Genomic DNA, 16,619 nt, shown 5'->3' with positions numbered 1-16,619 from the left:
TATTTATGTCTTTTATTTCGATTATTTTAGACTGCGTTGTATAGACGAGATGATAAATATGCACGATGTTGTTTCAGAACAGAGTTTGTCAAACACTAATGTCTATTGATTAATGAACTTTGGTGTAGACAAAAGTTAATCTGCGAGCAGAGTTTGCCTGTACTTGAATCGAAATCCCATACAAAATTCAAGTCTCATTCCGAGCGACACAAATGAAGAAGACTCCACTGAATCTCTTTTCCAAATATGATCATCAATTGAACCATTATTACCCAATTTTTATCAAAAAACTAATATTCCACTAAAGAAAAATATCAATTCCAAGAAATAGTAATTGCTATAACCCACAACGCAACATAAACAAACACACATCAAGTTGTTTGTACTATCAAAATAGCCATATACTTCCTCTGCGTACGTTTAATTGATAATAAATGTAAACATTGTCTAATTGACACTTTATTGCACTCGATCATGTTTGAAGTCAATTAAATGTTCTTATCTCTTCACGCGAAGAAGCGGAAGTAGATTTTCGGTAATTCGTCATTTTCCTGATATCCAGTTTTGACTGGATTTTTAGTTCAAATGTGGGGTAAATTGCTTTTCACTATCTAAATTATTTACTTATCATTTACAGGATAAGGCAATTATTGAATTAACTTTCACTGATTAAGGAACTACTAAAATTCTATTTTTATTATAGTTTATTTATATCCAAGCACAGCATATACTATCAATGATAGTAGTATTCTTTTGATTTATTTTCATAGAGCTTCTTCCATGTTAACATACCAAAAAACGTGAAGAGATACACCTCCAAAATTTGCTGATATGATATCAATAGTATAAAAGGAGGTTCATTTTTCATTTGCAGGCGCAGTTGATGTTTTCGGTCGTTATAGTCGCTTTGTTCAAAAATAATTATTTTCGACTAGATTTTACTTTTCGGTTTAATTCAAAGGATGAAAATTACACGAAACGTCACACTGATTTACTTGATATTGACATTATTTTCAAGTTCTGCAGTATCTGGCACAATTGATATAAGTACCATATTGGATAATGTTCAGGGAAATATATCACGGGATATTAGAATTGTTGGAGGAAGTTCAGCAACAGGAACTCAGTTTCCACATGCAGCAGCATTATTCTTGTTTCTCACAACAGGAGAAAGCTTTTGTGGTGGATCAATCATTCATGCAAATTATATCATAACAGCTGCTCATTGTTTAGATGATCTGATAAGAATTGATGTTCAAGCTGGAACTTTAAACATTTTCCAAGGAACTCCACAATATCGTGCAACAATAATGCAAAGAGATGTCAGACAGCATCCACAGTATGATAAAGAAACACTTAGAAATGACATTGGCTTGATTTATGCCATGCAGCCAATTAGATTTTCAACTGGACTTCAACCAATTGCACTTCCAGCAAGGCATTTAGCATCTAGCTCATTTATAGGACAAATTCCATTTGTGATAGGTACACACAGCTATAATAATAATTAATAACCCTTAACTAAATCAAGCTTTTTTTCTTGAACTTCATGTTAGGTTGGGGACGCTTCTCTGACTGTAAGTATCAATGCTTCTATAAATCAATTAAATCGCCATTCCTTTGAAATTGTTTGATAACAAATGACATTTTTCTTTACTCTTCCTCCATATCTTCCATAGCGAGACATGTGTTATCAGATACCTTACAATTCGTTAGATTACCCATTGTGAATGATCAAAGTTGTACATCCGTTTACAATCAACTCTTTCCATTCTTCAACAGTGGTACAAATATTTGTGCTTCAGGCAGCAATGGAAGATCAACGTGTAATGGTAATTTTTCAAAAAAATGTCATCTATAGCATTTTTATCAAACATTCTGTTCTTGTTGTTGTATTCAGGTGACTCAGGTGGATCAATGTCAATAACACTTAGTGGAAGAAATACATTAATTGGTATTGTAAGTTACGGAAGTGCGACATGTGAAGGTGGCTATCCTGTTGTGATGACAAGAGTCTCTGCATATCTTGACTGGATCTCTAATAATTCCGTCTTAAGACTTTAAGCTTTAATAAACTTTAAATGTCTTGGTGAATTGATTGAAAGCACATAAGTGATATTTGATTTTTAAATCCTTACCAAGATTGAGTTATGTACAAATTTTTTGAAGCAAATTATAAAAAGGTTGAATTAACATGAAAAATTTGTCAAATGTGAAAATTTTGAAAATAGTTCGGAAGTGATAATTATCTTAGATTCATTCCATGACAATAATATTATGAAATTTAAATATAGAAAAAATAAAGATTTAATCTTAATGCTTTATATGAAATGAACACTTTCGAGCGTATTTTTGAAGGATTCCAAAACATTTTAATGTATTTAACAGCCATAAAGTTGGAGTTCTTAAGCACTTGATATTTTTGCATGTGATTAAAGTTTTTAGGAAGTAAGAAGTGTTTAAAAATAAATTTAATGTCTTTGACCTAAAAATTTGAAATTATCTTAAGGTATCACATACCTATATATTCACAGTATTTTTCAAATTTATCTCCAAAACTGGTAAACAAATGATTCCGAGTTCACAAAAAGAAAGAGCTTCGCCACAGAACTCTTAAGACTTCGCTAAAACTCTTTTATTAACATCAAATTTGACAGCCATATGGACGCCCTATGAATGCCATATGGACATTCTTCATTTGTGTCGCTCGGGGTCTCACGATAAGATTTTATCTGAGACGCAAGAAACGACCACAAAATTTCAGATTTTTCCTAATCTTGCTCTATCCTAGAAAAAAGGTCAATATTTATGCAAAGTTCTTAGTATGTGAAAAGTTTGAGAACCACTGGTATAGCAAATGTAGGCTCGTCAATTTCATTCTATTTTCATTTAGTCTAAATCACTCAAAATCGGAACTCGAAGTCGATTCACACTTTATATGGAGTCGAATCGACTTTTTTGTACAACATTCGAGTCAACTTCGAACTCTGCTCAAAATTATGGAATTATTTGTAATTGAAATGTTTGCATGAACACGGACTTTAAGGAATGTGTCAAAAAAATTTCTGCGTAATAATTAACTAAACTGTTTTGAATACCCAAAGCAAAGAAACATCCACAATATTCAGCAAAAGTAAAAATTTCATCGAGTATCATAAAATCAAAATATGCAAATTAAAAGCAAAAGCTCGGTATGCAAATTTGCACGATTAAGTTGGCAAATAACATCCACACAAGAAATTTCTGATTAATTCAGTCAGCTGCTGCATTTATCGTCATGATTGTTTAAATATCAAATAAAAAGTGTCATTTAAGAGAAAATACTCATAATAGTCTGTTGACTTCCACGCGAAATCATTTAAAATTTTTCTTTATCTTATCTTAAGTCGTCATTTGATATAAGCAATCTTGGAAAAGTCCATTGTTAAGAATATAAACAATATTACGAGTGTGGAGAGGAGTCAGTTCATTGAGAGAATTTCATTCATTAAGAAGTGCTATGGCGAAATTATTAAGTGTTGTCGTACTTATAGGCATTACTTTATTGTGCGATTTATCTCATGGCGAAATAAGTAGATGGAAGGAATATTTATCAAGGCAGAAATTTTTATCTACATCTACTCGTAATGGTGGTAGAATTGCTGGTAATTAATGGAATTTTGTAAATGTGTTTATTGTATATTTTGGGCATATAGGATCAAGAAATAAATATTTTGCAGGTGGAACAGAAGCCGCACGAGATCAATTCCCGTATGCGGTTCTTTTCTTCAATTATCATGCAGATGAAACTGAGTCGGCATGTTCAGGATCAATTATATCAACGAATTTTGTGTTATCGGCTGCGCATTGTTTTACGTCAATTAAATCATCCGATTTGCTTGCTGGCGTTCATGATATCGCTTTAGAATATCCACAATATGAATTCTCAATTCTACCAACAGACGTAACTAGACATCCTAGTTATAATGCAAATCTTCATTCAAATGATATTGCAATCGTATCAACAAGAAGATCACCATTCAGATTTACACCGTCAATTCAAGCAATTGTTATGGCACCGAGATCTTTCATTACCGCTAATCTAACTGGAACTGTTGCTAGAGTTGCTGGATGGTATGGCATTAAATTGGTACAGAATCAATGTTTATAAAAATGTTGATCAATATGAATTTTTAGGGGATTAACGAGGGATTCCGGAGATATGTCACCAGTTCCTAGATTCATTGATTCGCCAATAATAACAAATGGTAATTCAAGCATCTAAAATGTTAAAATTATTGGATATTCAATTATCATATTTTCACAGTTGAATGTGCAAGAACATTCGGACCATTGATATTAAGCAGTAATTTCTGTTTAAGTGGAGCAGGTGGAAGATCAACTTGCTCAGGTGATTCTGGTGGTGGCGTTACAATTGCTAGCGGAACCACACGAAACTTGATCGGAATCGTTAGTTTTGGAAGTGAATACGGTTGTCAATTAGGATATCCTACTGTGAAAACGTGAGTACTATCATCCATAAATGTCAAGTTATTTAAAATAGTTCAAGAATGTAACATACTTTTCCATCTTAGACGAATCACGGCATATTATGACTGGATTACATTGGTTACTGGCATAGTTATAAGTTAATTTATGGATATCATTTGTAGTTGCCAAATAAAGTCATCATATTTATAAACCAGAATCTGAAAATTTCTTCTATTTTTTGAGTAAGTAAGGAACAGTAAATCATGGTGATCGATCATTATAATAACTCATGATTTGAATTTAATGATTTATAAAGTTGAAGTCTATCCTACAAAATGAAATCTGTTAATGTATGCTTATTTTAGTCATTTTAAATTCTGATCTAATGTTATTAATCACGCCCATCACACGAATTAAAGTTGAGCAAAAAAATAAGAATTTACAGCTTAAGAGACATGAAAAAGTCATAAAGTAAATCAACAATTTATGAGGCAAGAAACGTCTAAATTTAGTTGCATGAAGAAAGAGAAATTCTGCTCTATTGTTTTATTTTAAAAAATATATATTTTCATGCTTGCTCATCTATTTCTTACTGTGTGTTATTTTGTGTGTGACACAATCTTTATTCATGTTACTTTGTATAACATTTTAAAAATATTTGAGAAAAGAAACAAAAAGATTATCGAATTATATTTCTCGCCAAATTGTATTAGAAGATCTTTAAGTACGTAATTTAATACATGCATGAATAAGTGAGTAAAATCAACAAGATAAAATGAAATACATGCGCGGTATGTAAAATTGATGCTGTATGTATTAAAACAGCTGCAACAAATGAAGAAAAAAATAAAAGCGAAGATATCGCTTCAAGAAAACATTTTAGTCTGTCACAAAAATGCTGTTTTTATGTGTGCGGTTTAAGGTAATCGTCAAAAAGGAATTTCTGGAATCATTCTATTAAAGTATCATTCCTACTTTCGAGTTAATCCAATTGTAAAATGGAGAAACGAATGTTGAAACAGTTGGATAGTTTTGTTGGCATCCAGCTTCTAATCCAAAACTTACTATTCCAATTAAAATACTTTCATTTTTATACATAACTTCCAGACCACCACCACTGTCGCCTGGAAATTAAATTTGAATATTAATAGCTTATATTTATGCAAAAAAAGGATTAATTCTCATTCATGATGCGTATCATGATACATGAGAATTAATATTTATATGTAGAATGTTACCTCTGCATGTCGAACGACCGTCACTGCCATCTAAACAAATACTGTTTGATGTAACTTTAATATATCCAAATACTTGGCGACATACCTCTACAAAAAATATTAAAAAATAAACCCACAAAATTTATTATAAAGGAAATGAACATTTTTACCTGTTCTGAGGACTATTGGGTTGAAGTACATGAGCGTATCTGACATTTCCTGAGTAGTATCACTTGTTAAACCCCTAAATTGGGTAAAAAGACAGTTGATGATATCTCAAAATGATAATTTTTAAGGAACTTACCAACCAGCAACACTTACACTCTTTCCAATAAATTCTGTCAAATTTAGGAATTCCGGTGCAATTTTGATTGTTTGAATTTTAGGAGACAATACAAATGGATATGAAGAGACATCAATTAATGCAATATCGTTCAGGAAATCCTGTTCAATGTAATTTTCGTGAATTATAATGTGACTTGTCTCAAAATCCCATTCATAAGCAGGTTCTTCATTTTGTAAATCATGAACACCAGCGATGATTGTTCCTGATTCAACATTTGGAAAGCAATGAGCAGCAGTTAAGACAAAGTTCACAGTTATGATAGATCCAGAACAGAAATTAACTCCAGCAGTTATTTTATACAGATAAATTGCAGTTTTGTGAAGGAATTCATTCCTTCCTGGCTGATTACCGCCTAGTGGAATTTCATAATTTTAAATAACTGTTTATTTTTTGAGGAATGTCTTAATTACCAGCAATTTTTCTACTTCTTTCTACATACGACTGTCTAATTCCAACACTATTTGATAATACTGCGTCTGATAAGAAAGTTAGAAAAATTATTATAGCTTTTTTGAACTCCATAAATTATTTTTCACTTCCTTTCACGAATTTTCAAGTGCTATTAAGCTTGTATCGAAAACAAAAAAGAACAAGTGAGTATCTTATCACATCGGACACAATGCCTTATCAAGTTTTTATCTCATTACTCAAGTATTACTTCTGTGATTTATTTCCAACATTTAACGTCACCAAGTGAGTCAACAGAAAATTTTCATAATGTATTAAATTTCTCACAATTATTATGCCACATGTTAGTTCTTTAATTTTCGCATCGTTTGAATTTCTTGATTGCCGTTGCTACACTGTTGCATGAATCTTTGATCATAACACATTAAGTCAGATGTCCATGAAAGGCAGAAACGAGATTTTAGCATCACATGTAAGCGTGAATAAAATAAATTGCATCACTCATTTGCAATTTTTATTATCATCATCATGGAATTGAATATATTCAGTGATTTTTCAAAGTGCCTTTTGCTAAGGACGTATTGATTTTAAATGCGGTTCATGTAGAATCAATTAAAACACAAAATCACTTCGTGTGATGATTAAAATGCAGTATATATTTTTGACTTATATAATTAAGTTTTGCAGTATGTAAATGTTGATGCGTGCATGATTGTAATTACCTAGATATTATGAGAAATAAATAAATATTTGTAACCTACTAAAGTATATACATTTGTTATTATGTTAATAATACGTAAAAGTTATGTTATGAATAAATTTATGAATATTTTTATGACACCGTAGTTAAATGACTTCTTTTTCAAAATATTCAGAACTTCATGAATGTCTGAAAATAGATTTGATTTTTTGATAAGATCCTTGACATGTTTTAATTTACTAAACATGCGGTTTAGTTGTCAAAATCTTGAATATTTTTGTAATACCATCACAAAAAATTCAGAATGTGCAGCAGTAATAAAAAAGTGGATGAATATTATGCACATAAGTAAGTGAGTCAATAAATATAGAACTGAAAATAAAGCATTAAATTTAAAATTTAAAGTTTTTTTTACTGTAGCTGATTTAATTCTGACTTTTTGGGTGATAAACTGATTTATTGAATAATTGGAGCATTTAAGTTTAGCGACATTAAATTGATTTGATTTCCTTGTTGATAGTACGCATATTTTTCATTTTAAATCGTTTTCTTTTTCATTAATATTAAAAAATGTATATTGGGGATTTTACATGTACAATAAAACAACAAAAATGGATATATGCGGATGAATGGTTGGACAGACGAGAAAAGAAGAAGAACAAAAAAATTTGAAATTCAAAGTATGAAAAGAATTATTTATGCAACAGGGTGTAACTAATGAATTTTACTGGCTTACTTACAAACTAACTCAGTAACTCACATCGGTACTCCATATAGATTCAATTTAGTTAATTGAATTTATAGTTTATACTCTGCATCCACAATATTTTCCATCATGACACATATTCATAAATTTTTTTATAGATGAAAAATGTGAAAAGAAAGTCCCAAATTGTGCCAAGAGACTGTGTCGTACCCATGATAACCTCTAATTATAAACATGTGTATTTGAGATGCGAAAAGTCACTAAAAATTTTTTTACGAGCAATTAAAAAATTATTTCTCTCCTTCCTTGTTGATACTTCATATTTTTATGATTGCTATATGTGCAATGATGTTGTTATGAATGATTTATTCTGTGACGTGAAAATAAAATCAAAGAAGACACGAGTCTGATACTCTTATTGTTATTTTTCGTATGCTGCGCATATCTTAAATATTTCTTAAATTATTCTATCTAATGTAGTGATGGACAACAATTTATTCTTCACAGGACACCTTGGTGATAAGCCTCAACTGAAATTACCCATATCAATGACGAGGCACACAGGTTGCCCACCACTGATTCTTAAAACTGCAATTAGATATCAATTGGTTGACATATGACAATTTGGATCACCATAAAAGTTGCTACTTGGATGGCATGTGACCGTCATTTGGGTGGCATGAATAACTTGTGCCGATCGGGCATCTCCTTTTATTTATAAAAAGGCTATTAAAATTCAGTAAAAAAAACTGCTCACGTTCATAAAAATCATGGCATAGAAAAATTTTAAGAAGTCAGTGTTATTTACTTATAAATAAGAAGAAGAACTCCGGAAGTGTCATTAGAAAAATTACATACGAACTCGTAAGTCTTGATTGATGAAATTTAATTCCTCCTTCAAAAAATAAGAAAAAAATTGAATAAATGAATAAAAAAATAGAAATGCGTGCTACGGAATATGTCAACCGACTAATTAAGCGAGACATCAGTATGATGGAAAAACTTTCCTCCCTAAAAATACACTGGAAAATGGAAAATTTCTTAATTTTGTGCAGTGTCAAAATTTTATCCATCAATTATATTTTTAATTTTCAAGATGAAAGATATATCCAATTCTTCATGAACTCGCAAGATAATTAATTGTTTGTGCTGCATTGCTCGAAATACAATGGTAATGATTATATTTCAAACAAAAAGTGATTTAAATCTGATGACCGCCTTTAAAAACTCTCAGACATTGTGCAAATCGAAGTAAATCTTCACAACATGATCATGACCAATTTAGAGTTCCTTTGATGTTTTATTTTAGTGACTTTATCTTCGAGAAAATAGTTTTTCATTTCTTCTATCATCCCACTCACTTACTCAAACATTAGCTGCTCGATTAGATGAAAGAATGCTTCAAAAGGGCATTGAAAGACGCTTGTTTCAATTAATTTGCTTCTATTTTCTTTGTTATTTTTATTTGTAAGGAGACAAAAAATTTTCTATTTCATGCTTTTAGACAAAAGCAATTTCTCATATTTTCTTTCTCATCTTACATTCATTCCTACACGTCTTAATTACATTCTCCTCTCTTTTAATGTTGTTTACAGTGCAGGCATAAGATATGTATCACAATTTGAAAAATTTTTCATCATTAAGGTTGAAAGAAGGAGGAGGTGGAGAAGAGATGAATTTTAGTCAGTGATTGTAAATATCAATTTAGCTTTTAAGTTTTAATCTTCTCTCGATTCATGTCGTGGATATATGTCTTATAATGATTCAGAAAACAATTTTTATTAAGCATCCCGGTCGGCACAAGTCTTTCATGGCAGTCAGATGGTGCTTAGTGTCACTCGGACGCCATGAATAATTTGTGCTGATCGGGATCATTTTAATGAGTTCATGAATTTATTTGTAGACATAACTTTTATTCTGATCCTCACTTTTCATCATCGTCTTCGCAAAGCACCATGAAGACACAATAGAATCGAAGCGAGTGATGGCATTTAGCGGCAGATTTTATGAAGCGCGTTCCTATACTATTTTCAAGATAGAGAGATGCGCAAACCTAAAAATATATTCACGTCATGAATAATTGTCGTTTTTTTATTTCGAAAATGTCATCGTAAATTTCAAACCAAAAATACTTAAAAAAATCTTCTCGCTTTAAAATTAAAATAAAAAAAAGTTTTTCTTCCATATTAAAAATAGATACATCCACTACACAAATCTCACCAACTCCGTTGACTGACTTGGCGGCCTGACTCGAGTGAAATTACACAAAATTCTCATTTCTCTTACTTCTTACCGTACATACGTTAATATGTTGTGTGTTTTTGTTTTTATCTCTTCTTTACTTTCATTCTATGTTAATCATTCTCGATTGCTTCGACATCTTCTGTCGCTTTTTTCATCATCATCTTCTTCTTCTTCCATTTTCCCTTTTTCAGGTTAAAGAAAATTTCTGCCTTTAAAACAAAAACCCAAAAGGAAAATTCTTTTTTTACTTTTTCATCATCAACGACGTTGAATGACTTTTTACATTCATTTAATGCCTAGACAAAAAATCGACATTCTTTTTCTTTAACTGTCGCTATGATGCTGAATATTCTTACTCTCTTACTCCTGACTATTTCTATTTTCTTTTTTCAAAATATCTGTTGTTTCTTGATATACGTATAGACATGTATAATCTCAAATAGAAAAGTGACAAATTTAAAAATAGAGCTGAAGTAGAAAAATTACTTTCCATCGCATTTACTGAAAGCTATGGATTCTTACTGAATGTTCATCATTTTGTCCAAAGACATCTCATGTCATATTGTGGGCAGTTAAGACAGTAAAGAGTTTTAGGTCCTGTAATCTTGATTTAGATTTTAACACAAGTTCCAGTACGAATCAATGCTCATCATTGTGCCTGACATTTCTTACTTTGTGAATATTTCTACGTCTTATTGTCCACGCCATTTTATGTTTTCGTTAATTTATCTTCAAATATTCATGTAAATCCTTCATTCCTACATTTTACGACATTAACTCTAGCAAAGATCATATCGATGATTTATAATAATATTGTTAAATCTGTAGTTAGTACAACGAAATTATGAAGATATTCATCTGAACACCGGCATCGTTATAAAAAACAGTAAAAATGCGAAACAAGACGTGAAAATAAACAAGAATAAAACTCTTTATTTTATTTTATTATGAGTTTTTCACATTAGGCATGAGTGTCGCCAATATTTTCTTAATGGCCATACCGCAAACACAGGGATGTTTTCATTCTTAAAAATTTTGCTATGTGTATGAATAGAAAAGGTCAAAAAATAAGAATATTCATGAGACGTGGCAGTAAATTCCAACACACATTTTCATATCAAATTAGAGCAAAGAAGAGATTTTCATGACAATTAAGTTTGATGAATTGTCAAAATATCACTCAAGGGCAGTCAATAATAAAAATGATATTTTATATACAATGGCATGAGATACCCTCATTTGAACCTCACTTAATGATCATTATCAATGTTGTTGCTATAGACATGCATGAGATGAAATAAACTGTTTCTGATTCCTTCTTTTGAAAATATGACAAAATATCTCAATGAATTATTTTTCAATAAATTATTATTATTTAAATATAGTCACTTTACACATGGTGATAAGCAATCCACAATCATCTTGTTTCTCATTGTATAATAAGAATTCCATTAAATAGCAACATCACTTAATCATAGTGTTGCTACTTTTCTCTACAATATTTAAGAATGAAGGCGGCGTGAAGATTTGTTTATTTCGAAATATATCCTCGTTAATGTTTGTTTTCTTTTTAGGGCAAATCACGAATTAAGCTGAAAATTGGGAAGTGGGTTGCTTGACCAACTAATGATAATTTTGCTCAAAAGATTGGGATTGCCACGTGGCCTCATTTTGTAGTCAAATTAAGATTGAATTTAGGAGGTTTTACAGTTATTTTGTGTATGTCAATATCTAGATCCAAATCAAATTTTGTCATTTGGTATTGGAAATTGCTTAGAAATGTCATTTTTTGGAGATTTTTTGCAATAAAATAGATTTGTTAGGAATCCAGTTTACTAATCTATACAAAATCATGTCTACATCGAGTTCTTGGATATTAATAATAAGAATAGTTAAATATTGTAATTGACGATCAGTTGCTATAGCAAATGACATGATTTATATTTCCAGCATTCTTAACAGGTATGAATTTAGCACAACTCAACTAACAAGCAAGGAGACATTAGTAATATTTCTGTACCATTAGATCCTGCTCTTTGTCAGTTAGAGCTCATGCTAAAGTTTGAGATCATTTATGGACTAACCCTTAGCCATTATATCCCCTAAAAGAGATCTAATGCACGTTTTCTGTTAGGGCAATGGGAAATTATCAATTAAATCTAATAACCAATATGTTTTGCAGTCTATAACACCCGTAGAAGTTGTTAAAAACTAATAAATCTGACAGATGTTTTGCTGTTGATAGCATTAATTATCAATTTAATATTGATCAATTGATTTTGATTATGACAGCTTAATTTAAATCTTAGTAGATAGAAATCAGCACTTTTGACTCGCATAGTTTATGAGAACTTGAAACGGAAATTATCTTTAGTTGTTTCATATTAGAAATATTTCGATTAAACACGAGGCTTTCAATACAATATTGAACATTCGAGGATTATTTTAGAAATAATGATAAGAGTAATTTGAATGGAAATCAGCATTTATCAAAATATTTATTTTTCAAGGCGCTTTAAAAGTTCAAAAAGGTTTGGAGGAAATAGAGCGCGCAATAAATTTATATTTATTTTTTTCCTTCTTTCAAACAATTTAAAATTCGAATGAGCTTGTTTTTAAAAATAAAAAGTCATCAGCAATCTATAATGTGAGCCACGATTGAAACACAACAGAATAGCAACAACAACAAAAAATATTAATGAATGTTGCTTTAATTTCAAAAAGAAAATAAATAAAATGAAAATAAATCGAAATGTACAGGAAATTGAAACCTTTTTAACATTTGACTTTTGAGTTCAAAAAGTATTTTTTTGAATTTCCTATCACATTTATTTAACACATCAAAATTGAATTTTTCTTTCTTCTTTCGCTCCATCTTGCATAATTAAAATAAAAAAAGACGTCCAAATTAATTTTTCTTGCAAATTCATAATGCTTAATATCAGCAAAACTTGTTTCTCATAAGATTTAGGAATTAAAATATGAATAGGAATATATCGAAGAAAAATTCAGGTTTCAACACAGCCATTATGTCAGTTATTTGTCTATTTATTATATATATTATATTTTATTTATAAAAGAAGCATAAAGTATTTTGCAACAGTGAGGTAGGTTGTCTTAACGCATTTTTCATGACTGAGAATTCTGATGTACGGAGTCGAGTCGACTCTTTCATACAAAATCTGAGACAATTTTGAGTTCTAGTGCCAACTATCTGTTACTATCTTAGGAAAATCCTTTGAAGGATGTGTCGTTCACTTGTAAGAAGAAATGGGGAGGAAGGGGGAAGAGGAGTCAAAAATCGACTTTTCGCGTTACGTCCTAAGTGAACAAGTAAATCCATGAATTGAAATTGATCTGTACAGTCAGAAAAGTAAATAAGTAACCGAATTCAGCTTCAAAAGAATCACACAAAACTCAGTTGGAATGTTGGCACAGTGGTCTGCCAGTGTGATATCAAAAAAGTATTTTAACTATTATTTTTTATAAATCACTCTAAAATAAATTGACAGATAGCAACAAAAATTTTCCATCTGTTCTTAAGGTTTGCGGGAAACTCATCAATTATTGTATGTTATTGCTTCTTTGATAATTAATGCAATTTTTAAAACGTCTATTCGACTCAAAAAAATGGGCTATAAAATATTCTCATTCATTTTCGTATAAAAATACATATTAAAAGGAAGTCAAAATGTATAAATTTATGTAGCTATACGAGCTAAGCATTAAAATATGCGGTGACATCAGAAAAATGTGACTTAGAGAAAGAACGACAACAGCGAGAAGTTGGCGAGATACATTGATGAGGTTTTAAGATTTATGCTAATGAACTTCGATCAATGAACTGAAATATTGGCAAACAGCTGCTCTTCAATTTGTCGATATATTTATTTTTATCAGGTACATGCTAATATATTCTCATTTGTAATGTCGTCACACTACGAATCCGATATTACGAGTGCTTTTCTTTTCATTAAACTCGGTCATTTTTGTTTTATAGCTATCGCACATTATACTCATAATAAGAATGTATCGTTAGCGCCACATTTCAATTTTTCATACTCCGAAATTCATTTATAGTAGATGCAATCTTAAGCACCACACAATCAAACACTTAAACGTATATAAAAAGCAGAAGAGAAGCTAAAATAAACGAGCATAATGAATAAACAATGAAAACAGTGGAAGTGCAAAATTAATAATAATGACATAATTGGATAGAGAGAGGAAATTTAAGCAAAAGCACCCTTTTACCTATGTCATGCAGAGTTGGCTACATTCTTTCTCACTCAAAAATGTCAAACATTATCGATAAAGATTGAAATATGATGCCAAATATTTTCAATTCTTTCGTTTCGAATTTCTTAGATTTTATCGACTTCTCAGAAATGTTTTTAGTCTATTCACTGTGAGAAGCTATTACCACTCCTTAAACAAATTAGTAGCTTCGATTAAGTAGAAAATGTAAATTTCTTTTTATATTCTATATTATATTGTAAGGATATCGGATTTTTACGACTTTTTAATCTCGTTCAGATTTTTTAATAGATTTGTTATTAGATTCGTTCAATGTCCTATGTCTACCGAGCTGGTAAATCCGGCAAAACGCATTTCACGCAAGTCGTCTTGATGCTGTTTGGGTCTATTATAGCAAAAACTTACATTACATGCTCGAGTGGACAATTTGACATATTGCCTGGTTAATAATTAGATCTAAGGTTCATCTAAGTTACACTAAACAACCAATCCCAGAACTAATAATTCTTGTGCTAAGTAGAACACCATTCGAATTTTCCAACTCTATTGCAATAAATTTTCATAAAAAATAACAATTTTCATTCTCCGGCTTGATGAATAGTCCATTAAATTAAACACATTTAAATGCAGCATAACTGTTGTGATATTAATTTTCGCTGAATTTTCATAATATGAATATTTCTAATATCAATGAAATATAGAGCAGAAAATAGAAATGAAAAACCTTTTATTACTCCTGATCGTGCGGAAATTTCATGTAAATTGAGCTATTTATTTTTTAGCGAGCAATAAACAATAAGCGATGTTTATTAAAAATATGAAAATTTATGCAAAATCAACAAGAAAAAAAATTATTATATAAATGTGAAAACCTATGCTTTGCAACAGCGATAAGTGTAGGGAAGAGGGAAAAGGTGAAAAACTTCATCGACAACGTAAAAATTGACGGAAAATAATCCAGTTCATTTTGCATTTGCTTTAGTTATTTTTTTATAGTATGAGAATGGAAATGAAGAAAAAAAAATTATGGGTAAAAGAAAATCGATAATGAAGGCATAGGAAGGTAGAGGTGGAATCAAATTGCATAGCAAGTAAAGTAAAGAAAGCAAAGAAGAAGAAAAATGTGCATTAAAAAATTCACCGCCCGTTGCACAAGTTGTAAAAAAAGCAGGAGTTTGAAAAAAAGTGTCAGTTATGGAATGCTCCTTCGATATTTCATAATTTATGTTTGCTGTGCATGATTTTCAGTTGAGCTTTAATCTAAAGAATGTTTCATTGTGAAAGCATTTACCCTATGCCTTGCGTGATACCTATAAACATAATAAAGGGAAAAAATATATAGATTATAATCCAAGCTATTTATTAGAACTCATTTTATGTACTTATATATACGACATAAAGTGTTGGCTTAAGGATGTAATTCACTAAGAAAGTTTAATGAATGAGACGATTTAATGTGTATTTCTGCATGTAAAAACCATAAGCACCCCCGACTTTTTCATCAACATGTATACACACACCATACATCATGTCGAGAGTCAAAGATCCTTGCTTACTTACTGTATTTCCATTCTAACTGTTGCTTTTGCTTTTCATTCTCGCTCGTTTTATTTTCCATTCCTTCTTACTTCTCTTTTCTCGCTCAACATGAGATTGAATTTCATGACATGCATTTGATTGACTCACAGTTACTATGAGTAAGCAGGCAGTGTCCTCGTTTTCTTTTGCACACTCAATATCTCTCGTCTATACGAATGAATTGCATTACAATATAATGTGATATGTTTTACTCTATATGAATATTTTTCCTGTATTACTATAATTATTCTTATGTGTATGTAGATATTGCATGGATGAAATTTCGTGATGTCTGTTGCAAATCTACTCAAAACATTCTTTTTTTTCTTCTTTCCTTTTCGACATTTCTTTCTGTTATTTTTTTTTTGTAAAGTTTTCGTCATTTACTTAGGACATTGAACTCCTTCGACAGCACAAAAAATATTTTCATTCTATACTCAGTCACTTTTGCATGTGTTTGCATTCAAAAAAAAAATAAATAAATAAATATAAAAAAGTAAGAAAGAATTCAAAATACACAAAAAAAGAGTAAATTGAAAGTCTCTAAACACAGGAATAAAAAAATGAAATAGTCCTGAGTCAAATAAAACAAAAAACAACTGCAACAACATATAGTGCAATGTATAAATGAAAATAAGAAAAGAAATGAAAATAAAAGAATGAAAGTATGTAAGACTGTATTGCACGAGGACG

The 16,619-nt window shown here is 30.5% G+C and overlaps 2 protein-coding genes across 2 annotated transcripts; one reads left to right on the top strand and one right to left on the bottom strand.

Moving 5' to 3' along the window:
* Positions 1-885: 885 nt before the first annotated feature.
* On the top strand, positions 886-4,687 carry LOC139094394 (transmembrane protease serine 9-like). Its single transcript, XM_070645433.1, has 9 exons — positions 886-1,485; positions 1,557-1,577; positions 1,680-1,832; positions 1,901-2,062; positions 3,450-3,644; positions 3,720-4,113; positions 4,177-4,247; positions 4,307-4,502; positions 4,575-4,687. Exons 1-9 carry the CDS (start codon positions 963-965, stop codon positions 4,630-4,632), a joined length of 1,773 nt encoding a protein of 590 aa, XP_070501534.1. The 5' UTR covers positions 886-962; the 3' UTR covers positions 4,633-4,687.
* A 348-nt stretch (positions 4,688-5,035) lies between these two features.
* On the bottom strand, positions 5,036-7,122 carry LOC139094752 (brachyurin-like). Its single transcript, XM_070645920.1, has 5 exons — positions 6,444-7,122; positions 5,992-6,385; positions 5,858-5,931; positions 5,709-5,795; positions 5,036-5,594 (listed from the first exon to the last, which is right to left on the bottom strand). Exons 1-5 carry the CDS (start codon positions 6,553-6,555, stop codon positions 5,428-5,430), a joined length of 834 nt encoding a protein of 277 aa, XP_070502021.1. The 5' UTR covers positions 6,556-7,122; the 3' UTR covers positions 5,036-5,427.
* Positions 7,123-16,619: the final 9,497 nt, after the last annotated feature.

The sequence above is a fragment of the Chironomus tepperi genome, unplaced genomic scaffold (assembly GCF_022539635.2).
Source record: "Chironomus tepperi strain 1889 unplaced genomic scaffold, CSIRO-AGI_Ctep_v1 contig_354, whole genome shotgun sequence".
In the NCBI taxonomy this organism is placed as follows: Eukaryota; Metazoa; Arthropoda; class Insecta; order Diptera; family Chironomidae; genus Chironomus; species Chironomus tepperi.
This window is presented reverse-complemented; position numbering and strand designations above follow the sequence as displayed.

What these genes read in the sequence shown, in the direction of transcription:
- LOC139094394 (XM_070645433.1), top strand. Translation starts at nt 963, where the DNA reads ATGAAAATTACACGAAACGTCACACTGATTTACTTGATATTGACATTA. An exon ending in TTGGGGACGCTTCTCTGACT is followed by an intron (nt 1,578 to 1,679) that starts GTAAGTATCAAT and finishes TATCTTCCATAG; the next exon opens with CGAGACATGTGTTATCAGAT. An exon ending in TTCGCCAATAATAACAAATG is followed by an intron (nt 4,248 to 4,306) that starts GTAATTCAAGCA and finishes ATATTTTCACAG; the next exon opens with TTGAATGTGCAAGAACATTC.
- LOC139094752 (XM_070645920.1), bottom strand. Translation starts at nt 6,555, where the DNA reads ATGGAGTTCAAAAAAGCTATAATAATTTTTCTAACTTTCTTATCAGAC. An exon ending in CCCAATAGTCCTCAGAACAG is followed by an intron (nt 5,796 to 5,857) that starts GTAAAAATGTTC and finishes TATTTTTTGTAG; the next exon opens with AGGTATGTCGCCAAGTATTT. An exon ending in CGGTCGTTCGACATGCAGAG is followed by an intron (nt 5,595 to 5,708) that starts GTAACATTCTAC and finishes TTTAATTTCCAG; the next exon opens with GCGACAGTGGTGGTGGTCTG.